The sequence below is a fragment of the Bipolaris oryzae genome, assembly GCF_000523455.1.
Source record: "Bipolaris oryzae ATCC 44560 unplaced genomic scaffold scaffold_15, whole genome shotgun sequence".
NCBI lineage: Eukaryota > Fungi > Ascomycota > Dothideomycetes > Pleosporales > Pleosporaceae > Bipolaris > Bipolaris oryzae.
The window spans coordinates 207,910-235,544 of NW_006911291.1; the positions used below are offsets into that span (position 1 = coordinate 207,910).

The window sequence follows — 27,635 nt, forward strand, 5'->3', positions numbered from 1 at the left end:
CAAGACAGCTTTTCGCTATCCCGAGTTAGGCCGACACACCAACCACCAAATGGCACTCAATGGATTCAACAAGTATCTCCGTACCCACAGTTCGACATCATCATGGCTCAGGCACGGCCGTGCAGAAGAGCGCTAGGGGACGAGTTTTGCCAGACCAGAGAATGAGAACTGGATACCGTCACCGCCGGGATTAAGCCGAAAACTGGGGACTGATAGGGTTCGCGACATGTGAGTCGCCACAACACCTGGAAACATGGCTGTATACGTCTCGCCTATGCCGCGAAAGCTTAGCGCAGAGCCTCAGGCAAGCGGAAAGATGAGCGCGGCCGGAAGGATTGTGATTGACGAGGAAATGGCTACCGCCGGTCAAAGCGGATTGGCGTGCATATGCTATCAGTCGAGGAGTGGGAATTGTGTAGAGACGAGTGCAGCAGAACGAGGATGGTGCAGGGAGCATCATGTCGCAGTGACGAAGGTTGGGTGGGGCCAAAAGCGCGCCTCGCCGAATTAGGGCGGAGGCAGCGAAGCGAGTGGCTGAGGAGAGCAGAGCCGCACCAGCCGAGGGCGTTGGAAGGGTGCTAGTAAGTTTCTGTATGGTGCTACGTAGTGGTAGGGAGCGAGAGGTACATCCATACAGGCTGCATTGCATTCGGCCCACGCCCATTGCCGGACTTGGTGCTGACTACGCAGTTTTTTTCTGCTCTGTGCTGTCGCCTTGGTCAACGTCGGCAAAACTGCCACTCGCAGCCACGTCCCACGCACGCCCTGGCCGGCCCGTGCGGTGGACCCTGGAGATCCACATACGACGTCATTGCGGCCAGCAACTGACAACACCTCACGGTCGCCGTGAAACTGTTGGATGGCACTATCATGATGAGTTTTCGCAATGGGACCGATGCTGCCATAATGCCACCGCGATCGGCCACAGCCGGGTTGTGTACGGGCACGGTGCTGCCAGGTCGCCGGCCTTGGTGTTGCTGACTGCTGGAGAAGGCGTGGCACATCGAGCGATGATGACAGCAGCACAGCCAAGGGTGACGAGAGGGGGAAAGTTCGAAATTTCAACAAGCCCGACATGCGCTGGACAGACATATGTAGCCTTGCAGCCCTGCCACGCGCTGTTGCTGTTGTTTAGAAGAAAACCCCCCTCTCAACTCTGTCCATACCTTTTTCTTTCTTGCCCTCTGTGCAATTCGTAGAGACAAACCCCCATCTCCAATCTTGTTCACATTCATCTCCGCACACCGCAGCAATGGCGCCCGCCAACCAAAAGACCTACAAGTTCTACAACGGCGTCACCATCCCCGCCGTAGGCTTCGGCACCTTCGCCAGCGAGGGTGCATCCGGCGAGACGTACGCCGCCGTCACCACGGCACTCAAGACGGGCTACCGCCACCTCGACTGCGCCTGGTTCTACCAGAACGAGGAGGAGGTCGGCGCCGCCGTGCGCGATTTCCTCAAGGAGAACCCCAGCGTCACCCGCAAAGACCTCTTCATCTGCACAAAAGTATGGAACCACCTCCACGAGCCCGACCAAGTCAAATGGAGCTTCAACAGCAGCTTGACCAAGCTGGGCATGGACTACATTGACGCCTTCCTCGTCCACTGGCCCATTGCCGCCGAGAGCGACGACAACCACATGCCCAAGCTCGGCCCAGACGGCAGGTACATCATCAAGAAGGACCTCACCGAGAACCCAGAGCCCACATGGCGCGCCATGGAAGAGCTCTACGAGTCCGGCAAGGCCAAATCCATTGGCGTCTCCAACTGGACCATCGACGGCCTCAAGAAGCTCCTCAGCTTCGCCAAGGTCAAGCCCATGATGAACCAGATCGAAATCCACCCTTTCCTGCCAAACACCGACCTCGTCAAGTTCTGCCAAGACAACGACATCCTCGTCTCCGCCTACTCCCCGCTCGGCTCCCAGAACCAAGTCCCCAGCACGGGCGAGAAGGTGCGCACAAACGCCAAGCTCAACGAGGTCGCCCAGCGCAGCGGCTACGACCTAGCTCAGGTCCTGCTGGCCTGGGGCCTGCAGCGCGGCTACGTCGTCCTGCCCAAGAGCTCCACCCCCTCGCGCATTGAGAGCAACTGGAACATTCCCGAGCTCAGCAAGGAGGACTTTGAGGCAGTCGAGGAGGTCGCACGCGGCAGGCACACGCGCTTTGTTAACATGAAGGATACCTTTGGCTACGATGTCTGGCCTGAGGAGACTGATGGTGGAGAGCTCAAGAAGTAAAAGAGAAGAAAAGGGAAAGTGGAGCGTGGGGGAGGGGGAAAAAATGGAGACGTGTTTTACGACAGGACTATTATCATGATGACATATGAGGGCTTTATGGTCTCTCTTCTTCTTCTTCTTCTTCTTCTTCTTCTTCTTCCTCTTCTTTCTTCAATTCTTGTTGTCTTTATTATTTTAGCGATACCAAGAGGAAGAGAAGAAAGAAGAGAAAAAAAAAACCAAGTCTATTGCAGACTTAATGTAGAATAACAGCTCATAGAGCGATTGAAATAAACATAAATTTCGTATTTCAAGCATGCTTTGCTCTGCGCGTCTTGCAATTGTGAGTTGTATGTAAATCGCGCGCTTCTTCTCCGCTACTCTGCGTTGATCGTAATACGGTATGACGATGTGATGACCACGTTCTAACCTCAAGACGGCCGCTTTCCCCGCACGGTCAAACTGCGGTGCACTACCCTCTGGACCCGCATCGTCGGCGACCTGTCAAGTTTAACATTTGCCAAAACCCTAAAAAAAACGCCTGAGAGCTGATCACACAGCCTGCATAGCCAAAACTATGAGTGATTTTTTTCAAATTCGTTTCCGCTTCCTTTCGTTCCAATGCCCCCTTCAAGTAGGGATCAGCTGGTCTAGCAATTCCAAGTTCTGCTGTTCCCTGCGCACGCTCCACGGCTCTGATGCTGGTTGCGCCAGGGTTGCTGGCTTCGGTAGCACAAGGTCTGCAAAGTGCATCTTGGTGAACTCCATGACTACCTGTGCTTCTGAAAACTTCTCTTGTTCTAGAAGCTGTCTGGCAACGCCCAAGCAGAGCTGGACGAGGAAATTGCGTCGACTTCGTGATGATTGTGCAAATGTGACGGCTCCAGTGGGGTCCTCGATGAACTTCAGTCCTGGCATTGGGCTGCTTTCCGAAGGTCGGTAGAGGGAAAGCATAGCCTCGACGGCTCGGCTCCAGCTTCCAAGCCAACGTTGCGATGATGACGAGAATGATTGGTACAGTTCAAGGTCGATGGACTGGTCCCGGCTGGAGATGATGCGGTTGACGAGACGACCGCCAGCATTCCTCAACACACTGTGTGCTGACTCGTAGCCCGCATTCTCCGTGAAGCGGAAAGCTTGCATAAAGGTAGCCAGACCGCTGTTCAAGCTTGTGTTTGCCTCAATGGATACCATCTTCTCCAGCAGCTGTTGCCTGAACTTGGCCACTCTTGAGACGTCCAGACCGGTTTCTTTGACACGCTGCTCATTCGATCGGATGAACCAGCGCCACGGTGCAGAGGTTTCGCCTTCGGCCAACTGTAAAGCGACCAGCCTATCGAGGAACCTACTGCCATTGCCTGACTTTGATATACACATATCCAAGAACTGGCGCGATGTGTCCAGACCACTAGTCCGTAGCCATTCTGAAAGCACATTTGCTGGTGTGGCCCCATTCTTGAGCCTCGCTGGGCTTTCGTTTGTCGTTTTCTCGAGTACTTCGAGGCAAATGGCCGCCTTTTGCAGAGTGGCAGCACCAGATGCTATCTCATTGACAAACCACCCAACAGGGTCTCTCAGGACATCGACGGCGGCAGACCCCGACCCTCTCCGGCGGGGCTTGACTGCAAACAGTGGGTTGTTTAGGATCGAGTCCAGATGCTGGGTGGTCGAGGCATAGGAAGAGGCGGCTGCATGGTGCGGGCATGGGGCTTGCTGCCCACTACTAATCAGCAGTTGTCGGGAAGGCGCTCTCTGGGTGCTCTCCGAGGGGGGAAAGGGGTGTTCGCGGTCGAGGTGGGCGCGGAAGGACTGGGTAAGCAGAGACAGCAGCTGCTGGCTTTCTCGCGGGGACAGCGGCAGCTGGGGGTGGATCTTAGAGGCGAGAGTGCTCAGGACGCGCTTGCCGGTGGCGGACTGCATGGCGGCGCAATCAGTTGTCGTGAATCGTGAGTCGTGTTGCGATGCGGCGATGACGAGAGGTGGGCCAGGCACAAGCGGCCATGGGACTGCGGCAAGCGGGCGCCCTGTATGGCACGTGACGGACTAGACGCGCGCGCAAGACGGCAGGCTGGAGCAATACGCCCCAGCTATTCGTAGATCAATCGCTTCTGAACGCTCCCCTCACTTCTGCATACCACACAGCCCACTCAGACCCCAGCCAACGCGACACTGCCGCGTCCTGCGCCATTGGAACTTCCAGTGCCAAGACGACGTGGTCGCTTGCCCTTTAGCTTTCCCCAACTTTACCTCCTTCTACATCATCACCACGCACGTCCACCACACCCGCCCACACATTCACACAACCCAAAGTCGCCAGCGGCTTGTCCACACCCCACACAGATTCAATGTCTGAAGCACCATCTCGGCCTGCGCGAGGCAGGAGCTCTGCCCGCGGCGGCAGGGCATCATACGGCTCTCGAGGGCCCAGGAAAACAAACGGCGACAGCGCATCTTCAACCATTGACACATCAGCAGACCAAGGCGAGCTCGGAGAGCTTAAGAAGCGCTACAACTCACAGTTACCCACACTTAAGGAACTGTTTCCTGAATGGACCGACGCCGACCTAGTGCTCGCAATCGAAGAATCTGATGGCGACCTGCAAACCACCATTGAGAAGATTAGTGAGGGTGAGCGCCCCTCCTGCGCCCGTGCACTGCGCACGCGGGACTGCACTCTGCACAACAAGGGACTCGTTGTTTGCTGACATTGTACAGGCTCCGTCTCTCAATTCTCAGAAGTCCCTAAGAAGGTAAAGGACAGGTCCCGCTCCAAGGCGAAAGATGGCGTCGCTCCGGCCGATGGAACCTCCAGTCTGCGTGGTCGGCCTGATGGCGCCCGTCGCGGTGTCGACAGCGGTCGTGGAGGCCGTGGAGGTCGGGGCACCGATCGTGGTCGTGGTGGCATTCGAGGTGGCCGTGGCGGGGCTGCTGCTGGACCTCGTACGGCTGCTGGATCAGTCCCGACGAACGAGTCCTCTGCATGGGACACGCCTGCTATTGGAGAAGAGCCCAACGAGGACAAACACGACGAGACGACTGCGCAGGCGCCCGAGAGTACCCCAGAAGTCATCAAGCCTGCTGTCGAGGCTACTATTACAGTTGCAAAGAAGACTTGGGCGAGCATGTTTGCCGCACCAAAGCCCGCACCCGCACCCGCGGTACCCAAAGCAGCCCCGAAGCCTGCCCCCGCTGCAGCTCCCGAAGCGCCCCCGCAAGTACCTGAAGCCACGCCCGCAAACGACGTTCCCACTGAACCAGTTGTCCCGATCGAGGAGCAACCCATACCCCCAGTTGTAGAGAAGCCTGTTGAAACACCACCACCAACCATTGAGGATACGCCCAAGAAGACGCCAGACAAGAGCCCTGGAGTGGCTACTCCCGAAGTCGCCCTGCCACCATCTGCGGATCAATTGACACAAGAGAATGTTGAACATCTTCCTGACGAGTCACACCCGCCCCCTACAGAGACAGCTTTCAGCACTGTTGCAAGCTCAAAGGATATTGGAAGCGCTGTTGCCACCCCCTTGAACGGGCCAACCCAAGCACCCATTGGCCGTCCCGCTGTTGGAGGATACCAGACGACCGCATTGAAGGCGACTTCAGGAACCCCGCACCGAAGCGCAAGCTTCCAGAGGAGGCTGGTTGAGCAACAAGAGGCAGTTGTTATGCCTGGAAATCATGCTGTTGACAGGGCGGCTGTTCAGTTTGGTAGCATGGGCTTGGGTGAGGGATCTGACCCAGATGTTGATGAGGACAGAGAAGAGGCGGAGACTAGGACTCAACCACCGCAACATTCGCCTGTTGCACAGCCCAGAGCCTCTCTTCCCCCAGCTCCACGCCAGGCACCACCCCAAGCAGAGACTCAGCCGCAGGAGTCCGTTTCTACACCAAAGCAGGCCCCAGGACTACCCCCTGCTCCTCAAAACCAGCCTACTCTACCCCAATCGCCCTCAAACCCACTTGCATCCCAGGCCATGCAGAACCAGGGATCCCAATCAAATCAACCCTACAACCAGTTTGCCAGATATGGCCAGCCAGGCATCCAGTCGGAAGCCTCTGCCCCACCTCAGAAGCCGTATGACCCATTCGGCCAACAGATTCCACAATCAAACAACTCGCAGACCCCTGGCTACGACTACGCTGCTCAGCAAAGCCAAGCACCATCCCAGCCCGGTGCCTTCTCGTCTGCCCCAGACAACTACCCCTCATATCTCACCGCTGAGCAACGTGCGCAATACCAGAACTACTATGGTAGCTACGGTCAGCCTATCGCACAAACCCAGCAAGAAGCTGGTTCCGCGCAACAGCGTACTGGCAGCGCTTTTGGTTCTGGACCTACTGACTCGGCTTATGCTCAGAGTCAGCTTCCACAGGTAAGTAGAATACTCCGGACTCATGCCGAGCTCGCCAAATTCGTGGCCGACCATTATGCTATCCACTTCGAAACATCTCGTACAGACGATATGTTTTGTGAGGAGCTAGCAAAGGTCGTGAACCGAGTAAGGACAGCAGCTGAGCCAGAACTCCTCGCCCATTGACTGCAACATGCTAAGAAATGAAATAGTCTCAGAGCCGGTACGGCGACGCTCAGAACAGCGGACACAACACCCCTAACCCAGCAGCCATGGCTGGTCAAGGACATGGTGCACAAGGCCAGCACGCGCAGCATGGCCATGGCGCTGGTTATCCCTACAACCACCCCTACTATGGCAGCCCATACTACGCCAACTACATGAACCAGTTTGGAGGATACGGCCAAGGAGCAGCCGGTTATGGATCGTTCGGAAAGGGCATGTACGGTCAACCCCACCACTACGGCATGTCTCCTCAGGCTTCGTTCGATCAGCACTCATCTTCTCCAGCAAATGCTGGAGGCTTTGGTGCGTCTTCTTTGCACGACCGTGGCAGTGGCGGAGCTGGAGGTTTCGGCGATTACGGTCGTTCAGCTTCGGCCGCATCTCAGAACCCTAGCGCAACTGCTGGAGCTGCTGGGTTCGGCGCCATTCCCGATACTTTTACTCGTCCTGGAAACTTCCACCAGAGCTCTTATGGTCAGCAGAGTGGACAAGGTATTGGCGACGATGCCCTCAAGCCTTCCAGTGACTACAAGAGCGGAGGACCAAGCCCTTCCGCTCTTGGGGCCCAGCCTGGTCGTCCTGGCTCAGCTAACCAGAGCACTCCCGGACAAGGCGGACCTCAGCATGCTCAGCAAGGCTATGGTGGTTACCCTAGCCACCTTGGTAACAGCGGATACGGTGGCCTAGGCGGGCTTGGTCACCAGACTTCTGGAAGCCACCAGCAGAGCGGCTACGGCAACTACGGTGGATTCGGAGCATACGGTAACAGCTACAACCGCGGAGGTTGGGGCGGAAATTACGGGCAGCACTAGATGCCGTCTCTCATATAATCATAATTGGGAGAAGTGGATGCGTGCTTAAGGGGACGTGGTCAAGTCCTATCATGATGACGAATGGGTATGGCCAATGACCAATTTCTCTTTTTCCCGTTTCTTTTGAGTTGACTGATGGCACGGAAAAGCATGTTTCTTTGATACGCTTGATAAGGCCTCAGATTTTGTATTATGACAATCTCGTTTCTTGTTCCTCTCCTCTTGCATCCTCTCTTTTTCACGGGTCACTTGGTTAAAGTTTACGTGCTCAGTCGCGAGGTGTTCATATCCGCAAGGGAGGGATAAACTCAAAAAGATGTTTGTTTGTCTGGTTTTCTGCTTGCACTCGACTTTTCTTCTCTGGCACTTTGAGAGAAAATTGTATTAGGGTATAGCTAAAGGTTTAAGGGGGGGTGGGCAAAGAGCAACACTTGAGATTAGGATAACTCAACGGAGTTGGGGATGGAGCTGCTACAGCTGAGCAATGATATCATTGAACATGGCATGAACTCGTGTTTTCATTGCTGTGGAGAATTTGCGTAATTCTGCAGGCCACTGTGAATATTTGAGACCCGCCAGTTTGCGAGGATGCCGATAGATGTGTTCGGATGCAGACTGCCTCGTCCTGTTGCGATGACGTTTGGGCCTTGGCACAGGGTCCAGCGCTGCAGGTACGTACCGGTTTGGGTTGACACGCTAACCATTTTGCCCACGACAATTGTGCACGAGTACATGGTGAACGCTCACATTTTTCCATCAATCCAATGCCAGTACTACTCTACAGCTATACATTCATCACAGCTCCGCCATGGAACCAGCATGGCTTTTCCCGCCACCTGACCGCCCTACACTACTCTATGTAACTACAACAGCCATTGCCACGCTAAGGCACAACACAAGGGCAGGCCAGGGCATGTTTTCCGAATCTTAATCAAAAGGGCCGATATCTGGCATGCAAACAATTGTGGTGGTTCCGACGCATCCCCGGTGTGATTTTCGCACTATCACTACCTTATCCGACAGCCACCTTGCTCAGCTGGAGTCTGGATTTCGTCATTGCGATAGGATCTTTCACAATCTCTGCCGAGACTATTCTGACAAAATAGTAACGTCGGTACTGGAACTAGCCGGAAGGCTTCACGTGAAGTCAGCAACTTCGATATGCCGGATTACGGATTGTTGAAATAATCTCGGTGTAACACGCAATTCACAGCAGCGATGCCGGACTTGTGTCTTACATTTCTTCACCGCCTGCAACCTTATCGATAGCAACGCCCTCGGAATGTCACTTCCACCTCAGCCAACGTCCGGCAAGCTACTGCACTTCTAGATCTGCGGCCATACTGTATCGAGTACAGATCGCCCAACGGTCCTTACCATACGTGGTAAGGTGATCTCGGCCATGCATCCTGGTCATCAAGGTATTGCCCGAGTTTATTTTTCAGCATTGTAATGCCGGTGACGAGACGGGATAACACGCAATGCCTAACACGTTGATAAACAAAATGGCGGCGAGCCCGTCCTGCGCGTCCACTGCTTGCAAACCTTCTTTTTTAGTTCTGACTGCGCGTTTTATGCCCTGCACCTTGCTCTGCTAGCCATTGTTTCCAGAAGCTGAGAAGCATCTGAGTCACGCCACAGTCTGAAGGGTTACGCTGATTGATTGCCTGATTAAAAGTTCCCTTGCTCTCTGACATCAGTCGTGGTCCTGGGAGGTCGTAATCCAACACATTTTGTGGCATCTAGTACGCTTCGACTGTGTAGGTTGCGCCCAAGTTTCAGCTGCAGATAACTCTTTGTCATGGATTCAACCCCTACCATCACTGAGGGTCTTCCAACCTCGTCACTTCTTCGGTTACCTTTCGAGATCCGCCTTATGATCTACGAATATCTACTGCTACCCTCGAAGACACCCTACTCTGGACGCGGAACGTCGGTCGCGAACTTGGTACCCGATTTCCATACCTACTTCTCCGAGGACACGAACAATGACCCGTTCACTTTGAGCGTACGGACAATAGATCCTTGGTTGGGAGGTCAAGGCTTGAAGACATGGAAAAGGAGGAGTACTTATCATGTCAGGACTGGTAAGTCGGATTCTCCAACCGCTTGGAAATACCATGGATTTTGAGGGCGCAACACACAAAACACGGATGGCTCTTAAATGCTCTATCAGACAAAAAGAGACACCTGCTAACTCAACTTTCCGAGGCCCGTTTCTTACAACCACGGCACCAACGACCTACCGCGTCCTCCTCTCGCCCTACACCGCACGTCTCCGCTACACAGTTCCCTCCCTCATGTGCATAAACTCGCAAATCCACGCCGAAGCAAGCAAAATGCTCTACTCCACCTACACGTTCAGTTTCCACATGAGCATCGAAGCCGTCGTACCCTTCCTCTCCGACCTCACCCCCCTCAGCCGATCCTCAATCCGCCACCTCAGTCTAACCAAGAAAGCCCTACCCTACGCCAAAGAATTCGACCGCGCAGAATGGGCAGGCATGTGCGCCTACCTCGCCGGCGCAACCGACAACACCCTAGCCGCAGGCGGCGGATCCAGCATACATCTCAGCACCCTCAAACTTCAAATGATCGCGGGAAAACCCGACCAAGCCTGGGACTCCATCACGCCCATGAACCCCTCCGACTTTGATACCATGCTCCGCATGAAGAACGAGTGGCTGGGCGGCAGTGGGGATTTCGGCGGCGTGGATCTCGAGTGGGCGGAGCAGGTCATGGCGATTAAAGGCCTACGGGATATCAAAGTTAAAGCGCTGGTGGAGCGGTGTGCGAGGCCCGTGAGTGAGAAACAGGCGTTTTGGGTCGCGTTTAGTAAGAGTGTTGCTGAAGGAGGGTTTGGCGAGTGGATGAAGGGAAGGATGTTGGAGGTTTGAATGGGTGGTTTGGGGTTGGATATGTGTGTATATGTATGCATTGGGGTCACGGGGCAAGGGGGGTAAAGTTTGTTATACAAGTATGTTGTGATTGCTATTGTATAGAGAGATATATCTATATATCTATAGAAGAAAGTTTCTGGGAAAATGGTAGGGTAGGCTGGGTGAGGTTTTTTTTTTAGTTTGGTGAATATCCTTAATTTGGTTAGATTTGGAGATTTTTTTTTTAGAATTGATATACGGTTAATGAATTTGAATTTTCTGTTATCTTTCTTTGTTTCTTTTTTTCTTCTTTCCCTTTAGCATATATAGCATATTAGATTATCTTTTTCTTCAGGAAAAAAAAAGAAGAAGTGGGTGTAGTTGTATGACTCTTTCCCCCCCCCTCCCCACCCACTTTTTTGTTTTTTTTTGCCTTTTGCCCTTTGGTGAAATATAAGTTATTGGTGCGTAGGATAAATTTTTTCTTTCCCATGGAGGATATGTTGTGGTGAATCATAGTCTGGGAAGTCTTTCCATACAATAGCCAATGTGGGCGTAGGTGTTGAAAAGGCAACCAAGTCAAAGTATCTGGACTTGATTGTCGTAACGGAAGCAGAGTCTGTTCTCAGCGAGTAGAAATCGCTCGATATCAAATGAAAGTGAAGATAGCCAGTGGATGTGGTGTTAGTTGGATAGGCAGTAGTATCTAAACATCAAAGTGTCCATGTCAGTGGGAAAGAGGTAACGGATATGGCATGTGAAGACTTGAACGGGATAGATGCAGCAGCATCACGGTATACAACAACCATATCACACTACATTTTAATCACCATTTGCACACTGACTGGTAGTCCACCACAGTAACATTCTCATTTTCTTATCTAGTAGTAGTTCCCCTCCCACATTACTTCATAATCGCACAAAATCAAAAACGCCCATTTTTTTTTCACAATCTGAATATTCTCCTTCCGAATTTACCCCTCACCTCCCCCCGCCAATCTATCCGGGTATCATATCTTTTTCATGGCAAATTGGCCGTCTCGATCTTTCTTCCCGTCCCCTCCCCCAGACGTTATAGTTTGCAGAACCAAAAAAGTTGGTAGACCAAAAAAAAAGAAACCCAAGATAGGGAACCGAAGAACTAAGAAAAGAAAAACAGGTCTAAAACAGGGGATAAAACTCCAGACCATCTTAATGCCATGAGATGTTGATTTTGATGAGAGAAGAAAAGGAAGAACAGGTGTTTGATAATAGAAAGGAAAATGAAAAAGTAAGAGAAAAAAAAAGTCCCAAAACGTGAAACCCGTACAATACCCAGCCTGCCCAAGTTCCCTGTTGTAGTAATTGAAACAAGAAAAAATAATCTACGCAGCGGGGATCCTAGACCGATCGCCACCCTTTACAATCCATTCATCCTTGATGATTTTATCCTGCTCCATATGCATGAGTTTGTACGCGGTACGAATAGTGCCGTCGCTGACTTCGACGGCGAGACCGATTTCCTTTGGTGATTTGGGTTGGCCCATGAGATGTGAGACCAGGTAGAGACAAGCACCAGCAATGGACAGAGGGGATCGACCGGCGGCAACACCGTAGTGAGCGACCTGGTCGGCACATTCTTCGGCCACCATCTGGACTTGGGTGCCCAGAGCCAGCTTGGCACAGGCACGAGGCATGAGGCTGGCGGCGCTGGTGGCAGTGGTACCGCCCTTTTGGTTGAGCAGGTTGACAGTGTCGATGACAGCTCCATTTCCGGCGACTGATGGCCCGCTGTTCTGTGATTTTTGGATAAAGGCTTCGAGGACCTTGAAGGTGCGACCGACTTCCTTCTTGGACACGTTGGTCATCTTGAAGATTTCGCGGAAACTGCGCTGCTGGTCGTGCTTTCGGCATGCGATGAAGATACAGCCGGCGATGATGGCATCCTGTGATTTGCCCTTGAACAGCTTCGCGTCATCCGTCATCTTGTAAAGCATCTTGGCCGTTTCGGCTGTCGGCCTGCTGATGTTCTGACTGTCACAGAGCGCTGTAATCTGACCGTAGGCAGCTTGCAGTGCCTTGTTGACCTTGTCATGGTTGCTCTTGTTATGAGCCCTGGAAAGATCGCGAACCCTCATGCCGCCGTCACCGAAACCGATCTCAGTCTGAAGCTGGGAGCCGTGCAGAAGCGGGTTGGCAGCGTCACCAATACGTGATGGATCATCGTTACCCTGGTCTGAAAGCATATAATGTCAGCATGCACCTCACTTATGCAAGTAGGAAGGCGTCACTTGCCGTCGTTGGAGAAGGTTCTCCATTCCGAGCGGGTGTCGATGATTCTGTCGGCAAGGACGCGACCACAGGAGCCACAGATAGTATCGCCAGCGCTGAACTCTTCCACCAGATTGGGAGGGTTCTCTTTGCAGTCGGGGCAGATCAAAGCAACATTCAGGTCCTCTTGCCACTCGTCGTCCTTGACCTGCACAGGCGCCGCTTCGTAGACCTCACCAGGCGACAGGAGGCGGCCGTCGGGTGCGTAAGACATGTTTCTTTCTTTCTTCACGAAGTTCTAGGCTTGTATTCTGGATTCTAGCTACGGGCTCGCGAGACCGACACTTGGAGACTGCTCTTGGGCAAGGGACGCAGGAAACGAGTGTGGTTGTCGAGGGCTGGAGGAACGAAGGTCGGAGAACGGCAATGGAAACCTTATGTCTCTCCAGCGCGCAGCCCGTTGCCTGCAAGGCTTGGCAGCCCGCCCGCGCTAAACCGCCTTGGGCGGCAGGTCAAGCTGCGGTCCACGGTTTTTCCCCAACATCGACCTTCACCTTGTAGCTTCCAATTGCCAGCTCCCCACCCCCGACATATCAACAATGATTGCGCAATCCATCAGGGCCTCGGTAGGCTTTTCTGACTGGTGAGAATTGGATGTGTACTGATCCGCTGCAGCGCCAGGCGCTCGTCCGCGTCGCCCGGCAACAACCTGCCTACGTCGCTCGCCGCACCTTCATCACCCCCACCGCCGTCCGATCAGGTGATTCATCCTAAGCCGCTCGAAAATCCGACAATACTGACCCAATTGGTGTTGTAGCCGACCTGGTGCAGGACATGTACCTCCGCGAGCTCAAGAACTACAAGGTCCCGCAAGTCAAGGCCTCTGACGCCGAGGGCCAGGTCAAGAAGTTTGCCATTCCCAAGGCCCCTGCATCTCCCGAGGAGACGGACATTGCGAGCGAGCTCAAGGCATACGAGACACAGACTGTTGAGGTTGAGGGCGCTTCATCCGAGGACGGCGAGGTCCTGCCCCAGGAGGACTGGTTTGAGGAGGAGGACGAGAGCATCACCACCCCCGGTGCTACCCACTAGACGCAGAAGATTGCTGGGTGAAGGACTAGATGTATCAAGATACTAGCGACTGTGTCAATACCACTTTGGCAACAATATGCCGAGCCATTGGGTGCATTGTCTGGGAACATGTATATCACGTGATGAGATATGCGAATGACGATATGGATTGCTTATGTGATGGGGCCTATGTGGATTGGTTGTTTGATTGATTGATTTGAGTGAACATGGACATGGTAGATTGGTGGAGGGATCAAGGGTAAAGTAGCAGGACATGGATGGGGTTGCACGGGGGGTGATTTGAGCATATTGGCTGGATCTAAGTACGTGTACGTGCACATTGTCGGGGGGCCGAATGCGAGTGTGAGCTATTCAGCAGCCATGGTTGTCGGCGGTCATTGGCGGTCATTGATCTACACGCTCATCACACTTATGATGTAAATATCCCGCAACAATGTCAGCACAGACTGGCATGGAGGCCGCCCCTTTGGTTGTTGAAGGCAGTACTTTTTGTGAGCGCCATTGTGTATGACGAAGCCTATCGCAGGAGAAGCAAGTTTGTTGGATGCGTGTGCGTGGCATGCACATGCAGGACGCGGAGAGGGTGGCGGGGTATGGGTTTCGGCGGCATGGGGGACAAGAGTTGCCAAGAGTGAATTGCTTTTGGGAGCGTCAGACTGATGATGAGGAAGGACAAGGTCAGTCAGCAAGACGCACGGTAGGCAACATGGCAGTAGTAAGGATGCTAGCGGGTGGTAGACTGCTGTTTTGATCAACATGCGCGTACGACACGTAGGTATGTGTATTTCGCGACTGACTCGACGCAGGCTGTTCCGCGCCGTGCAGCATAGGCCGATTGATCTGCTGCATTACATGTGCATGTCCCAAACAAATTGAGCAAACCACGGCCCCTCAGATAAGCCACGGGATGCAGTGCCGACTGTCTTGCAGGCAGCAATTCCCGATATTGGCGGCTAGTGTGGTCGGAAAGTCGGAGGAACAGGGCGAAAGCGTGGGCCTGAGGGCGGAAATGTTGAATGCAGCAGCGGATGGGCTCTGCCGCATGTGTACACTTAGGGCTTCGGCATGCATGGTGCACGACTAGTGGATGTCCATGGTATGGATCAAGGCGGACGTACTTGGACGGACGGCCAATTGAGGGGTTGACCCTGGATGGCAGCCAGCCGTATTCGTATCCATGTCCATGTGGCATTGCCAGCAGGAGTAGTCGGTAGTAGCAGCGGCAGCAGCAGCAGCAGCAGCAACAGAAGCAGCAGCGGTAGGCGAAGCAAGACGCGCAGGCGAGGGACAGGCGGCGCCCGGGGCTGACGCAACAATGTCTTCACGCTGAAACCGGGCGATAGGCACGCGAGGGCCACAAGCAGTGTGTCAGGTCAGAGCAGTGGGCAGGGAGATTGCGGTCAAGGCCGCTGCAGAGATTGCAGTGTTCACAGTTCACGTCGCAAAAAAACAAGATGGTTCGGCGGGCCCACTGGGGCCTAGCGAGAGCGAGTAGCAGCAGCAGCGGCGAGCAGTAGGGGCCTGTTAGGGGGCGGGTGCACTGGGCAGAGCATTATTGATCATACTTATGTGCAGTCACTAAGTACCTTCATTCCTCGATCCATAGCCAACACGGCCCTTGGCTATAATGCGCTCACGCCGGGCAGCGAGTAAGTAAGTAATTGCAATCATCATAGCGGCGAAGCGGCAATGGCGTCGACGAGACGGACACAGCCAGCGGCCAAGCGGGCCATGGGGGGAATGCGCGAGAGCGAGCACGTCAGGCAAACGGCGCAGGCACAGGCACAGGGCGCATCAGTAGACGAATGGCAGATGACACGACTGCGACCAAATGCGCCCGTTTTTAATATAGAACCATCGCTCCGACACGATCTGCCCTGCATCCCTGCTAGCCCGCCAGTGGGCCTGCACCCGCGCGCGCGCACACCATCGAGGCAATAGAGTAGCAGCACAGCACCACCACCACTCGCTGCAATACTAGCTCAATCAACCTGCTGGCCCCCCCCGTAGCCGTCCTATCTATGTACTAGTGCCAGCAGTAGCAGTCCCAGCTCGGACCAGAATCTCAAACCTGAATCTTCTGCCTGTCGCTACTGAAGCTTCACCCCAATACTGAACACTCGCTGAACTGCCTTTCTGTTTCTCAAACTCTCACCCTCCCTGCTGCCCTGCTACTGCACATCCCCGCTGTCCCCCCCTCCCCCCCTCCAATAAGCCTCTGCCTATTCCCTCCTCCCCGGCCCCTCAGCCTCTACTGTGACGTCGCTCCCGCAACCACTGTCGCTACTCTATTGGAGCCCGTCCAACGGCCTTGTCAACGGCCCGCCTAACACCAGCTTGCCAGCACCACGCCGCCTCCCGTCCGATCACTCCGCCATGAGCCCGTAGCCTGTCCGAGACGCGTACCCAACTTGCATTGAAGAAGGGCTGTCTAGCCACTGCTTCGCTGCGCCCGCTCCCTATTCCGCCATGCCCATCGCCGTTGCGCAGGCTCCTCGCAGCCACTACTCCATTACCAATGCCTTCCGCGGCAGGAACAGAGCCACTTCCGACGCCGTGCTCCAGCTGCCCCAGGAACCCGAACGTGCCCAACTGCCAAAGGCTGCCTCGTACACATACTTTCCCCAGGTGAAGGATCTCGACAAGGGTTCGCCTGTTGCTGAGCGAAGGGGAGCCTCCGAAGATGATGCCGATCGCTCCAGGAGCGAGGAGAGGACCTCCGAGAGCCACTCGGATGGGTCCAGTCCCTCGTCAGAGGATGCTCCAGAGCTGCCTGACGTGCAGATGCCTCAGCTAAGACCGACGCCAGCCTCCCGCCGCTCCTCAAGGTTTCTGCCCTTCTCCTCTAGGAGCCGAGATCCCTCCGCAGAACCAAAACCAGAACGCGGCCGACCAGAAGCTGTCAAACAGGCAGACTCGCCCTCGCCTTCGCCCTCGCGCTCCTTGACAAACCTGCGCAGGAAGTCATGGGTCATTGGCCAGCAACAGCCGAGAGAGTCGACGTCACCGTCCAAGGATAAGAAACTCAAGAAAAAGGAACCTAGTCCGAAAAAGACACAGCCAGCCGTCGAGCCAGCCAAGCAGAAGACGCAGACGACCACTGAGAGTATCCCCGAAGAGTCCGAGGCAAGAGACACTGTACAAGAGGAAATCCCAACTCCCTTGAGCAAGAAGAACAAGCGCCTCAGTGGTCTCTTCACCGCAACTGCCAATGCCTCCAACTCGCCCTCAGTGCCCAAGTCATTTTCGACGGAACAGCTCCCGCATTATCCCCAGCACCAAACGCCAGTCAGCCCCACCCACGTGGTTCCTCCACTACCACGCGACATTTCTGCTGAAAAGCTGAAAGGCATCAAGATTGAGCCCCGCAAAAAGGATGAGTTATGGAACGCATTCAGATCCCTTGATGCAGATCTGCGCAAGTATGGCTCCTTTGTTCCAATAACATAACTCAGACTAACAATACATAGATTCCAATCCAAATCCAGTTCCCTCAAGGCAAACGTGGTTCGCACTTCCCTCCTCCCTTTTCTTCGCCAACATGCACATCGCCCTATAGACCAGAAGCTCAGGCCTGAAGATCTCGACCGCCGCGTAAACATTCTCAATGGCTGGTGGACCGGTCTCTTGGAGCTCGTGGCAGGCCGGAACAACCAGTCCATCTCTGGCACAGACCGTCCGGTTATCCTCGAGGGCATCGCTGCAATCATGGAGAGACCCGAATGGAGACTACACCCCTCGCCCTTTTGTGCCCTTGCAGACCGTGAAGAGCCACTGTCTGCATCCACGACTAGTTCAGGCGCCTCCAGCTCCAGCTCGGCCGATTTCCTCGCCGAATCTGTTCACCACAATGTACGCAACATCTTCACGCAAAATCTGCAGTCTCAAATGGCTTTTGTCGTAGAGAAAATGTCTTTGCGAAATGCTGCTGCAAGTCTGGTTACGTTCTGTGGAAAGACATGTGCATATGCTTTTTGCTTCTGCCCCGGAGTTGCCGATGTCTTGGTGCGTCTATGGAGCCCATCTCTCGAAATGATGAAACGGGTAATGGAAGAGTCTGGTGTGTCAAAGATGGATCGTTTGGATTCCGTATCCGACCGAGTTGCAGCATCTTTCCCGCCTATGCTTCTCCCGCTCAAGTTGCTTTCCCTGAACCGGCTCGTGCGTCAATTGCACAAGCCCATTTTACCTCCGCTCGCCATGGCCAACATTGACTGGTATGGACTTTGGACAAAGCGCTGGTCCGGCGCCGAGAGCGACCTTTTTTACGTTTTTGTCAAGCACTTCCACATTCTGGTCAGCGATTTCCTACCCCTTGAGCCTACCAATGCGGAGCGCATTTGTGTACCTGGATTGATTATGGTGCATGCCCAGCTTTTGGTTAATCTGGATGCAACCATCCACAGGAATGCTGTACCGCAGCAACAGCAGCAGCCACCAGAAGACACATCGGCAATCACCTTTGACGATGTCCTGGAACCTGATGCTTCTGCCTCGAACCTCGCTCTTCCACCAGCAAACGCCACCCGCATGATGCAGGAAAACCGAATCATAATGTTAATACGCGATTTCCTTTCCGAGCGAAATGCCCATCTTCACGTTGCCAGGAAGATGTTTGCCGAGAGTTTTGCTCGTCTTCTGCAGGCACAAGCACGCAAGATTTCAATTTACAACAACAGTGCCTGTTATACCCTTTGCGACTTTCTTGAAGAGGCCCTTGTCATTCTCGTTCGCTACGAGCAACACGACAGCGATCACCACGCGATCATGGACTGGCCTTTTTGGCTGACCGTGTTTAAAGCTATGGCTGCTAGTCACAACACCGCTACCGAGATTAGGCTGTACGCCTTCCTCTATAGCAGTTGGGCAACTCTGACCTCGGACGACCAACGAAAAGAAGAGATTTGCCTCAAATTCCTGCTGGAACCCGAATTTTTCGAAAGCCGTTTCAACCACTGGTGTCCTATGGTGCGTGCCTACTTTATGCGGTTGATCTGCTGGCGAGTTGCTCGATTTGATGGTATTGACACCGAAGTTGAAGTGTGAGTATAAAGTGACTCTCTCATCATTACAATGTATGCTGACATATTCGCAGAGCGATCAAACGCGCTTTGAGCGACCGTCTCCGGTCAATCTGGTCTCACTACCTTTGGCTTCAAGAAGAGGCTGAACGTAAACAGACCATTTACCCGTCGACACAGGCTTGCAACCCTGCACCAGGCCGACGCTTTCTCATCATACGTAATGATAATCCTATTGTGACCAATAGTGGTCCTTTTCTCACATTCGACGGTGTGGTCCAAAACCCCCATCAGCGAAAGCCCTCTCTTCCAGCTCCCTTGATTTCGGAAGCTGAGCTTCGACCAACACCTCCTCCACCAACAGAATCGCCTGATCTTCCAGAAGAAGATTCAGGCAAAGGCAGATGGAACATTTTGCGTAGCCTCATGGGAGGAAGTTCGAAGCAGAATGCTAAATCAAAGAGTCCTGGGCCCGCTAAAGACAGGGAAAACGCCAGCAAGACGACGGCCAACGAAGCATCCTCTACTCCTCCGGCTGCCGAAACACCAGCACCGGCACCGCCGCCAGTTACCCATCGGTCATACCATTTCCGCTTCTCTCTGGAATGGGTCGACAAGCGCTTTGGCGCATACCAACCCATGCGCCTCCAGCCTCCACGCCTCCCACTTCCAGCACAGAACCTCTTGATGCAGAAGGGCATCAATCTCGAGCCCGTCCTTAGCACACCGCCTACTGGTGCTGCTGTGACGTCGAGTACCTATGCTGGACGTGCGCTTGCGGAATGGACCTTCATCAGCCATGAGTGCCAGAATTTCTTCGATAGGAGGAAGAATGAAGGCGTGCCGACGAACAGACAGGTGGAAACGCCCACGTTGAACGTGGAGGCTTTCCGACGACCCGGCTAAGATGTACCTGGAGACTCTAAAGGCAAGTGCCTTTGACTCAGCAAACTCGTACATATGTATTTCCACGACATGCGCAACTTTTTCATGGACATTGTCGACAGGCTTGACAATGCTCCCACACACACACACACACACACACACACACATATATATATCACTTTTCCCGACATTTTGGCGATTGCATACGGACGCTCAGCGCGAGCCATCCTTCAGTGGCATTCTTTTCCACAGACACTGAGCAAAATTTTCATTCCTTGATTTTCTGCTTATCTTGTTTTGTTTAGACATTTGGCATGCATGGCAGCGCGCACTTTCTTGCATGGCCTCGACATCATTCTTCATCATCTATCATTTTTTTTTCTCTCATTTTAGCCTAGGAGAACTTGGAAAGCAGGGACTTGTTTCTTTCAAAAACATATACAGTATGCAAATTTTGTTGCTAGGGCGCGAGATATAAGCCCGTTTCTTTATGAGCGAACACATAGAGTTATGAATCTGAATTATTTTCTTAGGTTTTTTCTTAACGTATGAGGCAGAAGGAGTTTTTCTTGAGTCTGGTTAATGGTCGATGTTGTGCTCCTAGTAATTAACTTAATTTTGAACGTATTACCTATTTTTGGGTCCATTACAATTAGCTTGTATGTATGCATTTGTATGTTGGTCGACGTGCCCGCGTATACAAGGTTCATTTTTGGGTAATGAAGTAATACGATAACATTCCTATAAGCCACACTCTCTTAACACCGAGAAGCCACGATATATACGGTCAGTGGATAGGAAAAGTAAGGAGTATTGGTATACGACTACTCTGTCGCCACTGCCTTGATTGGGCACTGGCAACACTGTCTTGGCGTTCGTTGTTTACCAGATGCATTCGTCTTACTAAACAGGCAAGAGCAGTGAGAACCAGTCACCAAGCATAGAGCAAATGCTCACGAGCCTCGATCTCCAAAATTCGATGACAGGCTTCGCTCTTATTGGTCACTGGCCGTTTGCAAGACGCAGGTCTAGTCCTTTGCTCATTTCACCGTGGCACTGTTTACTGTCGTCTACCCCGCAAGGTTTCTCTCACCTCACCACACTACGCTCCTTCAACTTCGTGATTGATAATACCGTCTTTACTGCCCATAATCGTTCATTCTCACACCGTCTTCAAGACCAACCTCGCTAGAAACATGCACGCCATGCGCGCCATTGCCTTCTTCGCGGTTTCCGGTAGGTCCCTCCGCACTTGTTCATGTTTAGAAAGTGTTCCTGCGGCGTCTCGTAAAAGACTGACACACAGATAGTAGTAGCTGCTTTCCAGACTGGCCTGGAGGGCCACCTCGTGGAGCCCGCCCCGGTTGGAGCAGTGGCTGCTCGTGACGAAGGCTGTAGCAAGTTACCCAAGCTCTGCACAGATACGGTGCTGCTCCATGGCGGCCAGACGATTCTCACCTATCTGTGCCCCGAGACTCAGGGCCCGACTGCCACGGTCACTATCACATCGACTATTACTCGTACTGTGACTGGCAGCGCCATCCATGCACCATCTTCTGGTCAGGCTAGCCTTCCTGTCTCTGCTTGCGATGAACTTACCACAACTACGACAATCCAGTCAACAACGCAAGTCACAGTTACAGAGAAGGTCGTCAAAGTTAGAACTACTACGACGCCTTCAATCCTCCCACCACCGGCCACTATCACTGCTACCTTTACAGCAATCCCGCTGTCTGAGCTCAAGCCACCGTTCCCCATCAAGCCAACATGGTCTGAGTTCAAGAATGTGTCCACCACGAGTTATCCGACAGCTACCGGGGCGAGGGCATCTCCAGTCTTCAACTTGACCTCCCTAGTCATGAACTTCACCTCTTTCGACTTGGTCTCCACCCACGCACCCACTAACTTGTCTTCGACTGCCTACATCCCCTCGACTACTACTACTGCTTCAGCCGCCTACTATCCACATTCAACCACTAATAACACATCGTCTGGCATTGGATATAACTTCCCCAGTTTGAACGTCATCAGGCAGGTTGAGTCTGCCACGACTGTCACCACCACTGCCTCTGGAGTCACAACTGAGACCGGCATGGCTGATGAAAATGGCGTCTATTACGTCATGAAGACTGCCAGCACAGGTATGGCTGGCGAGAATAGCATCTCTTTCGTTGCGCTATTTCTCGGTATGGTGGCCACTGCTTTCATGTTCTGAGCAGCATGTGTTTATTGTCCCCAGCAACTCGGCAGCCAAACTTTTGCTCAGGACAAGGTCTTGACCAGATGTGACGGGTTCGGGGCTGAATGTATCATGGCGTTATGGGTATCATGGTCTGTACTGTAATGCAGCCCATGGGAGATTCTGCAGAAATCAAAACGGACTCTCAAAGTATGCAAGAATGTCCCAGACGCCCGTCATGGTTTCAAGTGCATAACTTCGTGTGATTATGCTTGTTGTTCCCAGCAGTCGTACTTTTACATCAGGTAGCCTGTCCCAAGAACAATACCGGGTGAGTCAATCGATATACAAATATTGTTATTGGTAAACCATGAGGGCTGGGAGGCAAGGCTGGATGCGGTACGAATCACCCCGCGCACTGTAGTTGTATGGTCATAGCTTCGTAACAAGGGTCGTGGAACCGAAGTTGCGGACTCGCGATCCAATCACGGGACAAGCGCGCCGCAACCACGGCGAACGCCAAAGCCGTTCTCTCACGCGGCTTCACAACTGTTCACTAACATAATAGAGCAAAGCACCCCGCAGTCTGATTGTGCTCTTCAACTGACGTTTGCCACCAATTGCGGACATTACCTTCAAGCAGCATCATCTTCTGCTACGAGACCACGCCCATCGACCAAGTCCACAGTCGCTATCACCTCTCACATACCGCCTTTTGAAGGCACAGCGCGGCATACTGTATCCAAGAGTTATTACAGCTTAGCCCAATAGCGCGCCTTACCTCTACGAGAAACACCATAGCGATTTCGCAGCTCTCCCCGGAGGATAAACGTCGATTTGCTTGACCTCGGGTTTTGTTTGTGATTGCCATAGGCTTGCATTGAAGGTCCCAACCAAGCACAAACAGCGTCTCAGAAAAGATGGCTGTTAAGAAGTCAGGCAGGGCCCAGGCGAGGGAAGAAGGTACGGCACCAACATACTTCGAATCGATATGATGGCTAACATGTTATAGGGCTGGAGCGAACAGATAACAATATGGATCTCACGACGTGGCCGCAAGTCGGCATGATCAACCAGAAGAATTACTATACCGAGTTCCTGAAAAGAGACGAGCAGTTCCTCGCCGTGCGATATCCGAAAGACGAGGAGAGAGCCCGCATAGTCCAGGAAGCGCGGGACAAGGATCGCGCACGCGCGTTGGGTGTGCCAGCAGCAGAAGGAGCGACCCCACAAGCTGCAGACGAGACAATGGAAGATGCCGAGGCCTCGTTTGCATCGAGGACTGACATCTCGAAGCTCATTGTAATACACCCTGGTAGTCAGAACCTGAGGATAGGGCTTGGATCAGATGCATTGCCCAAGACTGTGCCCATGGTCATTGCGCGGAAATGGAAAGAGAGTGAGGACGAGGAGGATGACGGAGAACCTTGCCCTAAGAGGATCAAGGTCGATGCATCTGAATCCACGGATGCGCAACCAGAGAAGTGGTTTGGAGAAGACGTGAGTTACCCGATGGGCCCTGTTCTACATTTACTGACATGCAGTACAGTTCGCCGATCAGTATATGACCATGTCGACTGAACTCAGGACACGCATGCGCGCCAACAAGCGACGAGTACTTCCTAATTCTAAGGACTTGGTCCAAAACTACAACAAGAAGTCACCCCCAGATATCATCTCAGAGCACAACGACATCAACCGCGTCGAGTGGACAGAGATACCAGCAGACCCAACCAAGGCACCAGATTTCTTCACTGGAAGCGAGGCACTACGAATTCCGGAGAAGTCGAATCCAAGGTACAAGCTGTTCTGGCCGATACGGAATGGTACCTTCAACGAGAAAGATTACCGCGATCGCAATCAAATCTACCACGACATTTCCAAGATATTCGAGGAGGCCTTCCGGAGCCAGCTAGGGATTACAAAGCTGAAGGACCTTGTTAACTACAAGTGTGTGTTCATTATCCCAGATCTGTACGAACGACAGTATGTAACCATGATTCTTGATATCCTGATGCGAGACCTTGGCCTTGGAAAGGTTTGTCTACAGCAAGAGTCTCTCTCGGCCACATTCGGCGCGGGTTATGGTGTCGCGTGCGTTGTTGATATCGGTGCTCAGAAGACATCGATCTGCTGTGTTGACGAAGGGCTGTGTGCCGAGGAGTCGCGCGTCAACTTGAAGATGGGCGGTGCCGACGTGACGGAGACGTTTATCAAGATGATGCTGTACGGCCACTTTCCGTATGCGGATATGAATCTGAAGCGGAGATACGACTGGCTGCTTGCTGAAGAGCTAAAGCAAAAGTTCTGTTCCATGGACGAAGGTGCGGTCACAGTGCAGACGTGGGACTTTCATCTCCGAGCCTGGAACCAGGACACACGCAAGTATACGTTTAAGACGTACGATGAGACTATGCTCTCGGTAATGGTAAGTAACAAATGGACATGTAAGCACGGTACGTTTACTGATATGCACAGGGTTTCTTCAAACCATCAATATTCGACAACTCCCGGAAACTCGAGAACCGAAGAAAAGTGGTGCCTCGTTCGGTCGACCTATACGACGGGTTACCAAACGACCCCATGTCCCAAGCCCAAATTGCCGTCATCGAAGCCGCAGCAGGCAAACCCGTCGTGCCAGTCAGCAACGGCGCCCCGGAAGCAGTAAACACCAGCGCCCCCGTATCAACCCCCCAGCGCCCGCAAGCCAACGCCCTAAGCCTCCTCAACCGGCTAAACGAAGGCGAAAACACGCCGCGGTCCTCCGTAGCAGGCTCGCCCGGCCCCGAAGGCGCCAACACACCCAATCCCGACCGCGACACGCCCATGGGCGACGGCGACGGTCCCCCGTTACTCGTCCGCGACCCGATTGACGAAAAGACCAAGGTAGCCGAAGCCCGCGACGCCATCCTCCCCATCCAGGCCCTCGACCACGCCATCCTCGAATCCCTTGCCCACGGCGCCCGGGGCGACGACCGCAAACTCCGCGACTTCTTCGGCGGCATCATGCTTGTTGGCGGTGCGTCCAAGACGCCCGGCCTACGCGAGTTTCTGGAAATGCGGCTCCGTGAGCTGCGGCCGGGGTACGGCAAGGAAATTCTGGTGGGGCCCCCGCCGCGCGATTTTGATCCCCAGGTTGTGGTGTGGAAGGGGGGAAGCGTGTTTGGGCGGTTGAGTAGTCATGGAAATGATGGGTGGATTAGTCGGTATGAGTATGATATGCTTGGGGCGAGGTTGTTGAATACAAAGTGTATGTTTGCGTGGTGAAGGGGGACTGGGGAAAAAAGTATACAAGGGGGGTGGGGATGTTTATCATTCTTTTTTGTGGGGGTAGATGAAGGGAAAGAGGGTTATTTATTGGGAAAGTTTTGTTTTTTCTTTGGTACATGGGGAATGCGTATACGAGTGTCTACTATATGGTCTTTCTCTTTCTCTTTCTTTTTTTTGGGGGGTTCGTTCGTCGGGAAATAAGATGACCAAGTGTGTGTGTGTGTGTGTGTGGAGAGAAAGAACCGAAGTCGTAAATGGGGGGTGGGGGGGGGATCCCCCCAAAAAAACAAAACTTTGTTTTTTTTCTTCACTACAGAGATGATAGTTACCACTTGAAATTCCCACGACCAACTTTGCTTCCCTTTCTTTTCTCTCCCAAAGCCAAATAAAAAAACTTGCAATCGTATTTCGTACGGTTTGCCCCGTTTGCCATTTCCTCAGGGAGACGTAGATGTATGTATTCCCCCCCCCCCCCCCACATGAAGTCTGATTCTCATGATGTGATTGTGGGGTAAGAAAAACAACATCTCGGTACATGGTGTATTTTGTTTACCTTGCGGGAAATAGGGAAAGAGTGGGGAGGGGGGGGGCAATTACTCATGTACCTTGAAGTAAGTATACGTATCTGGACCGGGGAAGGGGTCCTTTCTCTCTCTCTCTCCCTGTGACATGTCAGCCACTTGCTTTGTACCGGAAGATAGCTAAAAGGCAGATCATCTCGTATTTGATAAAAACATCAGATCATTTTTTCTTCTTCACGAGGTAAGTAGGGATATTCTATTCAGGGTTACTTGCGCGACGGGTGACATGACTCGTGATTGTTATCATTATTTATTTATTTTGAAAAAAAGTATCTTCCGGGATTGGGGGGAGGTTAGATGGATATACATATCTGTCTTCCGGTATTTTCGTGCGATTGGGGGGCTGGGTTTGGATTGTGAAACAAAGGGGACAGAAAGGAGGATTGTATGTGTCCTAAATGATCGGTGTAGGTACGTATTGGGGGAAATCGCGGTATTGGTCACACCTGCAGACGCGCCGGATTTGCGTCTTTGCGTCTTGCAACGTTGCGAGAAGAAAATGGGGTTTCCAAGAGAACGGAACACAAATTGTAACTTGTTTGGTTTCCTCCTTGGTGTATTGCACTATGTTTCAGGATAAAAGTACGCAGATACGAAGGACAAAGGTGACGACGCCGCGGGCTCCGGAACTCCGGGCGTAAAGTAGTGGAGTTATCTGTCTTTCGGTACCCGCGTGGTCGGATCATTTCAAGGCAAAAGATTTGTCAGCGTGTGCAACGACGAATGATACGAGAGTGGAGCTGGATGAGCTCTCGGGGCCAGATCAGATTGTGGAAGATGGGTGATGACGGGAAGGATGATGGTCATGCTTGTGCTGCAAGTAAGCCATCGAGATTCGACATTGCGTGCATAGAAGGCATATTATCTAGATTGGGTTGGGGGGAATGGGCAATCAGACGTCGAGATTGTTTCGGACAAGCCGCGGAGGTTATACGCATGCGGGTAGTAAGTGTATTGTACGTAAGCGTGCTTGGGGCTCCGGTGGGGCCGCTTGACATGGTAATCACTCGCCACTATACGCTGAGCTTGTTTTGCCTCTCTTTTGTTGTGGGTGTAGTCAAGCGTGATTGCAGGAGAGATTCAAGATGATGCGTCGTGAGTGCGTGAAGCTCGCTCAGTCAGCAAAGGGCGGCAGATATGGAGAGAGATTGTATTGGGCGTAAGTAATAGAGGCTATTGCTTGAGTCCGATCGCGGCAGCCTTTTGATTACAAAATTCGGCCATTTCGACATCCTTTATGCTAAGTCCGTTGGGGGAGTGCGTGGTCCATTCAATGGTGACACGATTGTAGAGATTGGACCACGAGGGATGGTGGTTTTTGGCCTTGCATTCATCTGCGATGAGCGACATGAAGCGCCAGGCTTTGGTAAAAGAAGAAAAGGTAAATTGACGCACAACGCCTTTGCGGGAGTCGGTGAGATGCCAGTCAGGAAAGAGCTTTAATGCTCGATGGGGCAGGTCAGCGGGCTGGTCGGCAGAGAAGATTATGTCATGTGGTGATGGAGGAGGAGGAGGAGGAGGTGGTGGTGGTGGTGGGCGGGCATGGGAGGTGTAAGTTGCACAGGGCAATAACGCTGTACCTTGGGCCGGCAGTAGCAGCAAGGACGTTGTTGTGCGGCGACTGCGGATGTGGGACAAGAGCGGCGGACAGGGTGAAAGTAGGCGTAAGCTGGAGCAGTACTTGGCCTGTGGATTAGAGGGGGCAAGTGGGCTGTGAGGGAATGGGCGCCAAGGCGTGGGTGTAGTGAGAAGTGACAGGACCGGCCGAAGCAGACGGTGAGAGGAAGCCATGCAGGCAATAGATGTCGGATGAGTATGGGCGAGCTTGCCAGAGGAGAGGGTCGAGCAGAGAGTCGGTGGAGCGCTCTGGT

General features: G+C 53.0%; 11 protein-coding genes across 11 annotated transcripts; 7 read left to right on the forward strand and 4 right to left on the reverse strand.

Annotated features, from left to right (window-relative positions):
• Positions 1 to 1,252: 1,252 nt before the first annotated feature.
• Positions 1,253 to 2,239, forward strand: COCMIDRAFT_33359 (uncharacterized protein; the record flags this gene model as incomplete). Its single annotated transcript, XM_007686008.1, has 1 exon — positions 1,253 to 2,239. The coding sequence occupies one exon, from the start codon at positions 1,253 to 1,255 to the stop codon at positions 2,237 to 2,239; it is 987 nt and encodes a 328-aa protein (XP_007684198.1).
• A 609-nt stretch (positions 2,240 to 2,848) lies between these two features.
• Positions 2,849 to 4,138, reverse strand: COCMIDRAFT_84960 (uncharacterized protein; the record flags this gene model as incomplete). The annotated part of the gene is made up of 1 exon (XM_007686061.1): positions 2,849 to 4,138. One exon carries the CDS (start codon positions 4,136 to 4,138, stop codon positions 2,849 to 2,851), a length of 1,290 nt encoding a protein of 429 aa, XP_007684251.1.
• A 425-nt stretch (positions 4,139 to 4,563) lies between these two features.
• On the forward strand, positions 4,564 to 7,607 carry COCMIDRAFT_85010 (uncharacterized protein; the record flags this gene model as incomplete). The annotated part of the gene is made up of 3 exons (XM_007686062.1): positions 4,564 to 4,846; positions 4,934 to 6,591; positions 6,783 to 7,607. 3 exons carry the CDS (start codon positions 4,564 to 4,566, stop codon positions 7,605 to 7,607), a joined length of 2,766 nt encoding a protein of 921 aa, XP_007684252.1.
• A 1,801-nt stretch (positions 7,608 to 9,408) lies between these two features.
• Positions 9,409 to 10,504, forward strand: COCMIDRAFT_84966 (uncharacterized protein; the record flags this gene model as incomplete). The annotated part of the gene is made up of 2 exons (XM_007686063.1): positions 9,409 to 9,694; positions 9,819 to 10,504. 2 exons carry the CDS (start codon positions 9,409 to 9,411, stop codon positions 10,502 to 10,504), a joined length of 972 nt encoding a protein of 323 aa, XP_007684253.1.
• Positions 10,505 to 11,850: 1,346 nt separating this feature from the next.
• Positions 11,851 to 13,010, reverse strand: COCMIDRAFT_33363 (uncharacterized protein; the record flags this gene model as incomplete). Its single annotated transcript, XM_007686009.1, has 2 exons — positions 11,851 to 12,701; positions 12,761 to 13,010. The coding sequence occupies 2 exons, from the start codon at positions 13,008 to 13,010 to the stop codon at positions 11,851 to 11,853; spliced, it is 1,101 nt and encodes a 366-aa protein (XP_007684199.1).
• Positions 13,011 to 13,335: 325 nt separating this feature from the next.
• On the forward strand, positions 13,336 to 13,828 carry COCMIDRAFT_85213 (uncharacterized protein; the record flags this gene model as incomplete). The annotated part of the gene is made up of 3 exons (XM_007686064.1): positions 13,336 to 13,362; positions 13,412 to 13,496; positions 13,554 to 13,828. 3 exons carry the CDS (start codon positions 13,336 to 13,338, stop codon positions 13,826 to 13,828), a joined length of 387 nt encoding a protein of 128 aa, XP_007684254.1.
• An 891-nt stretch (positions 13,829 to 14,719) lies between these two features.
• On the reverse strand, positions 14,720 to 15,502 carry COCMIDRAFT_23085 (uncharacterized protein; the record flags this gene model as incomplete). Its single annotated transcript, XM_007685980.1, has 3 exons — positions 14,720 to 14,886; positions 14,947 to 15,132; positions 15,415 to 15,502. The coding sequence occupies 3 exons, from the start codon at positions 15,500 to 15,502 to the stop codon at positions 14,720 to 14,722; spliced, it is 441 nt and encodes a 146-aa protein (XP_007684170.1).
• Positions 15,503 to 16,297: 795 nt separating this feature from the next.
• On the forward strand, positions 16,298 to 19,755 carry COCMIDRAFT_85029 (uncharacterized protein; the record flags this gene model as incomplete). The annotated part of the gene is made up of 3 exons (XM_007686065.1): positions 16,298 to 17,250; positions 17,299 to 18,870; positions 18,924 to 19,755. 3 exons carry the CDS (start codon positions 16,298 to 16,300, stop codon positions 19,753 to 19,755), a joined length of 3,357 nt encoding a protein of 1,118 aa, XP_007684255.1.
• Positions 19,756 to 20,930: 1,175 nt separating this feature from the next.
• COCMIDRAFT_85072 (uncharacterized protein) lies at positions 20,931 to 21,949 on the forward strand (the record flags this gene model as incomplete). The annotated part of the gene is made up of 2 exons (XM_007686066.1): positions 20,931 to 20,970; positions 21,045 to 21,949. The coding sequence occupies 2 exons, from the start codon at positions 20,931 to 20,933 to the stop codon at positions 21,947 to 21,949; spliced, it is 945 nt and encodes a 314-aa protein (XP_007684256.1).
• An 884-nt stretch (positions 21,950 to 22,833) lies between these two features.
• On the forward strand, positions 22,834 to 25,180 carry COCMIDRAFT_23088 (uncharacterized protein; the record flags this gene model as incomplete). The annotated part of the gene is made up of 4 exons (XM_007685981.1): positions 22,834 to 22,876; positions 22,926 to 23,413; positions 23,463 to 24,341; positions 24,392 to 25,180. The coding sequence occupies 4 exons, from the start codon at positions 22,834 to 22,836 to the stop codon at positions 25,178 to 25,180; spliced, it is 2,199 nt and encodes a 732-aa protein (XP_007684171.1).
• A 1,757-nt stretch (positions 25,181 to 26,937) lies between these two features.
• Positions 26,938 to 27,252, reverse strand: COCMIDRAFT_48299 (uncharacterized protein; the record flags this gene model as incomplete). The annotated part of the gene is made up of 1 exon (XM_007686014.2): positions 26,938 to 27,252. A coding segment is annotated over one exon (315 nt), but the record flags the coding sequence as incomplete, so codon positions are not given.
• Positions 27,253 to 27,635: the final 383 nt, after the last annotated feature.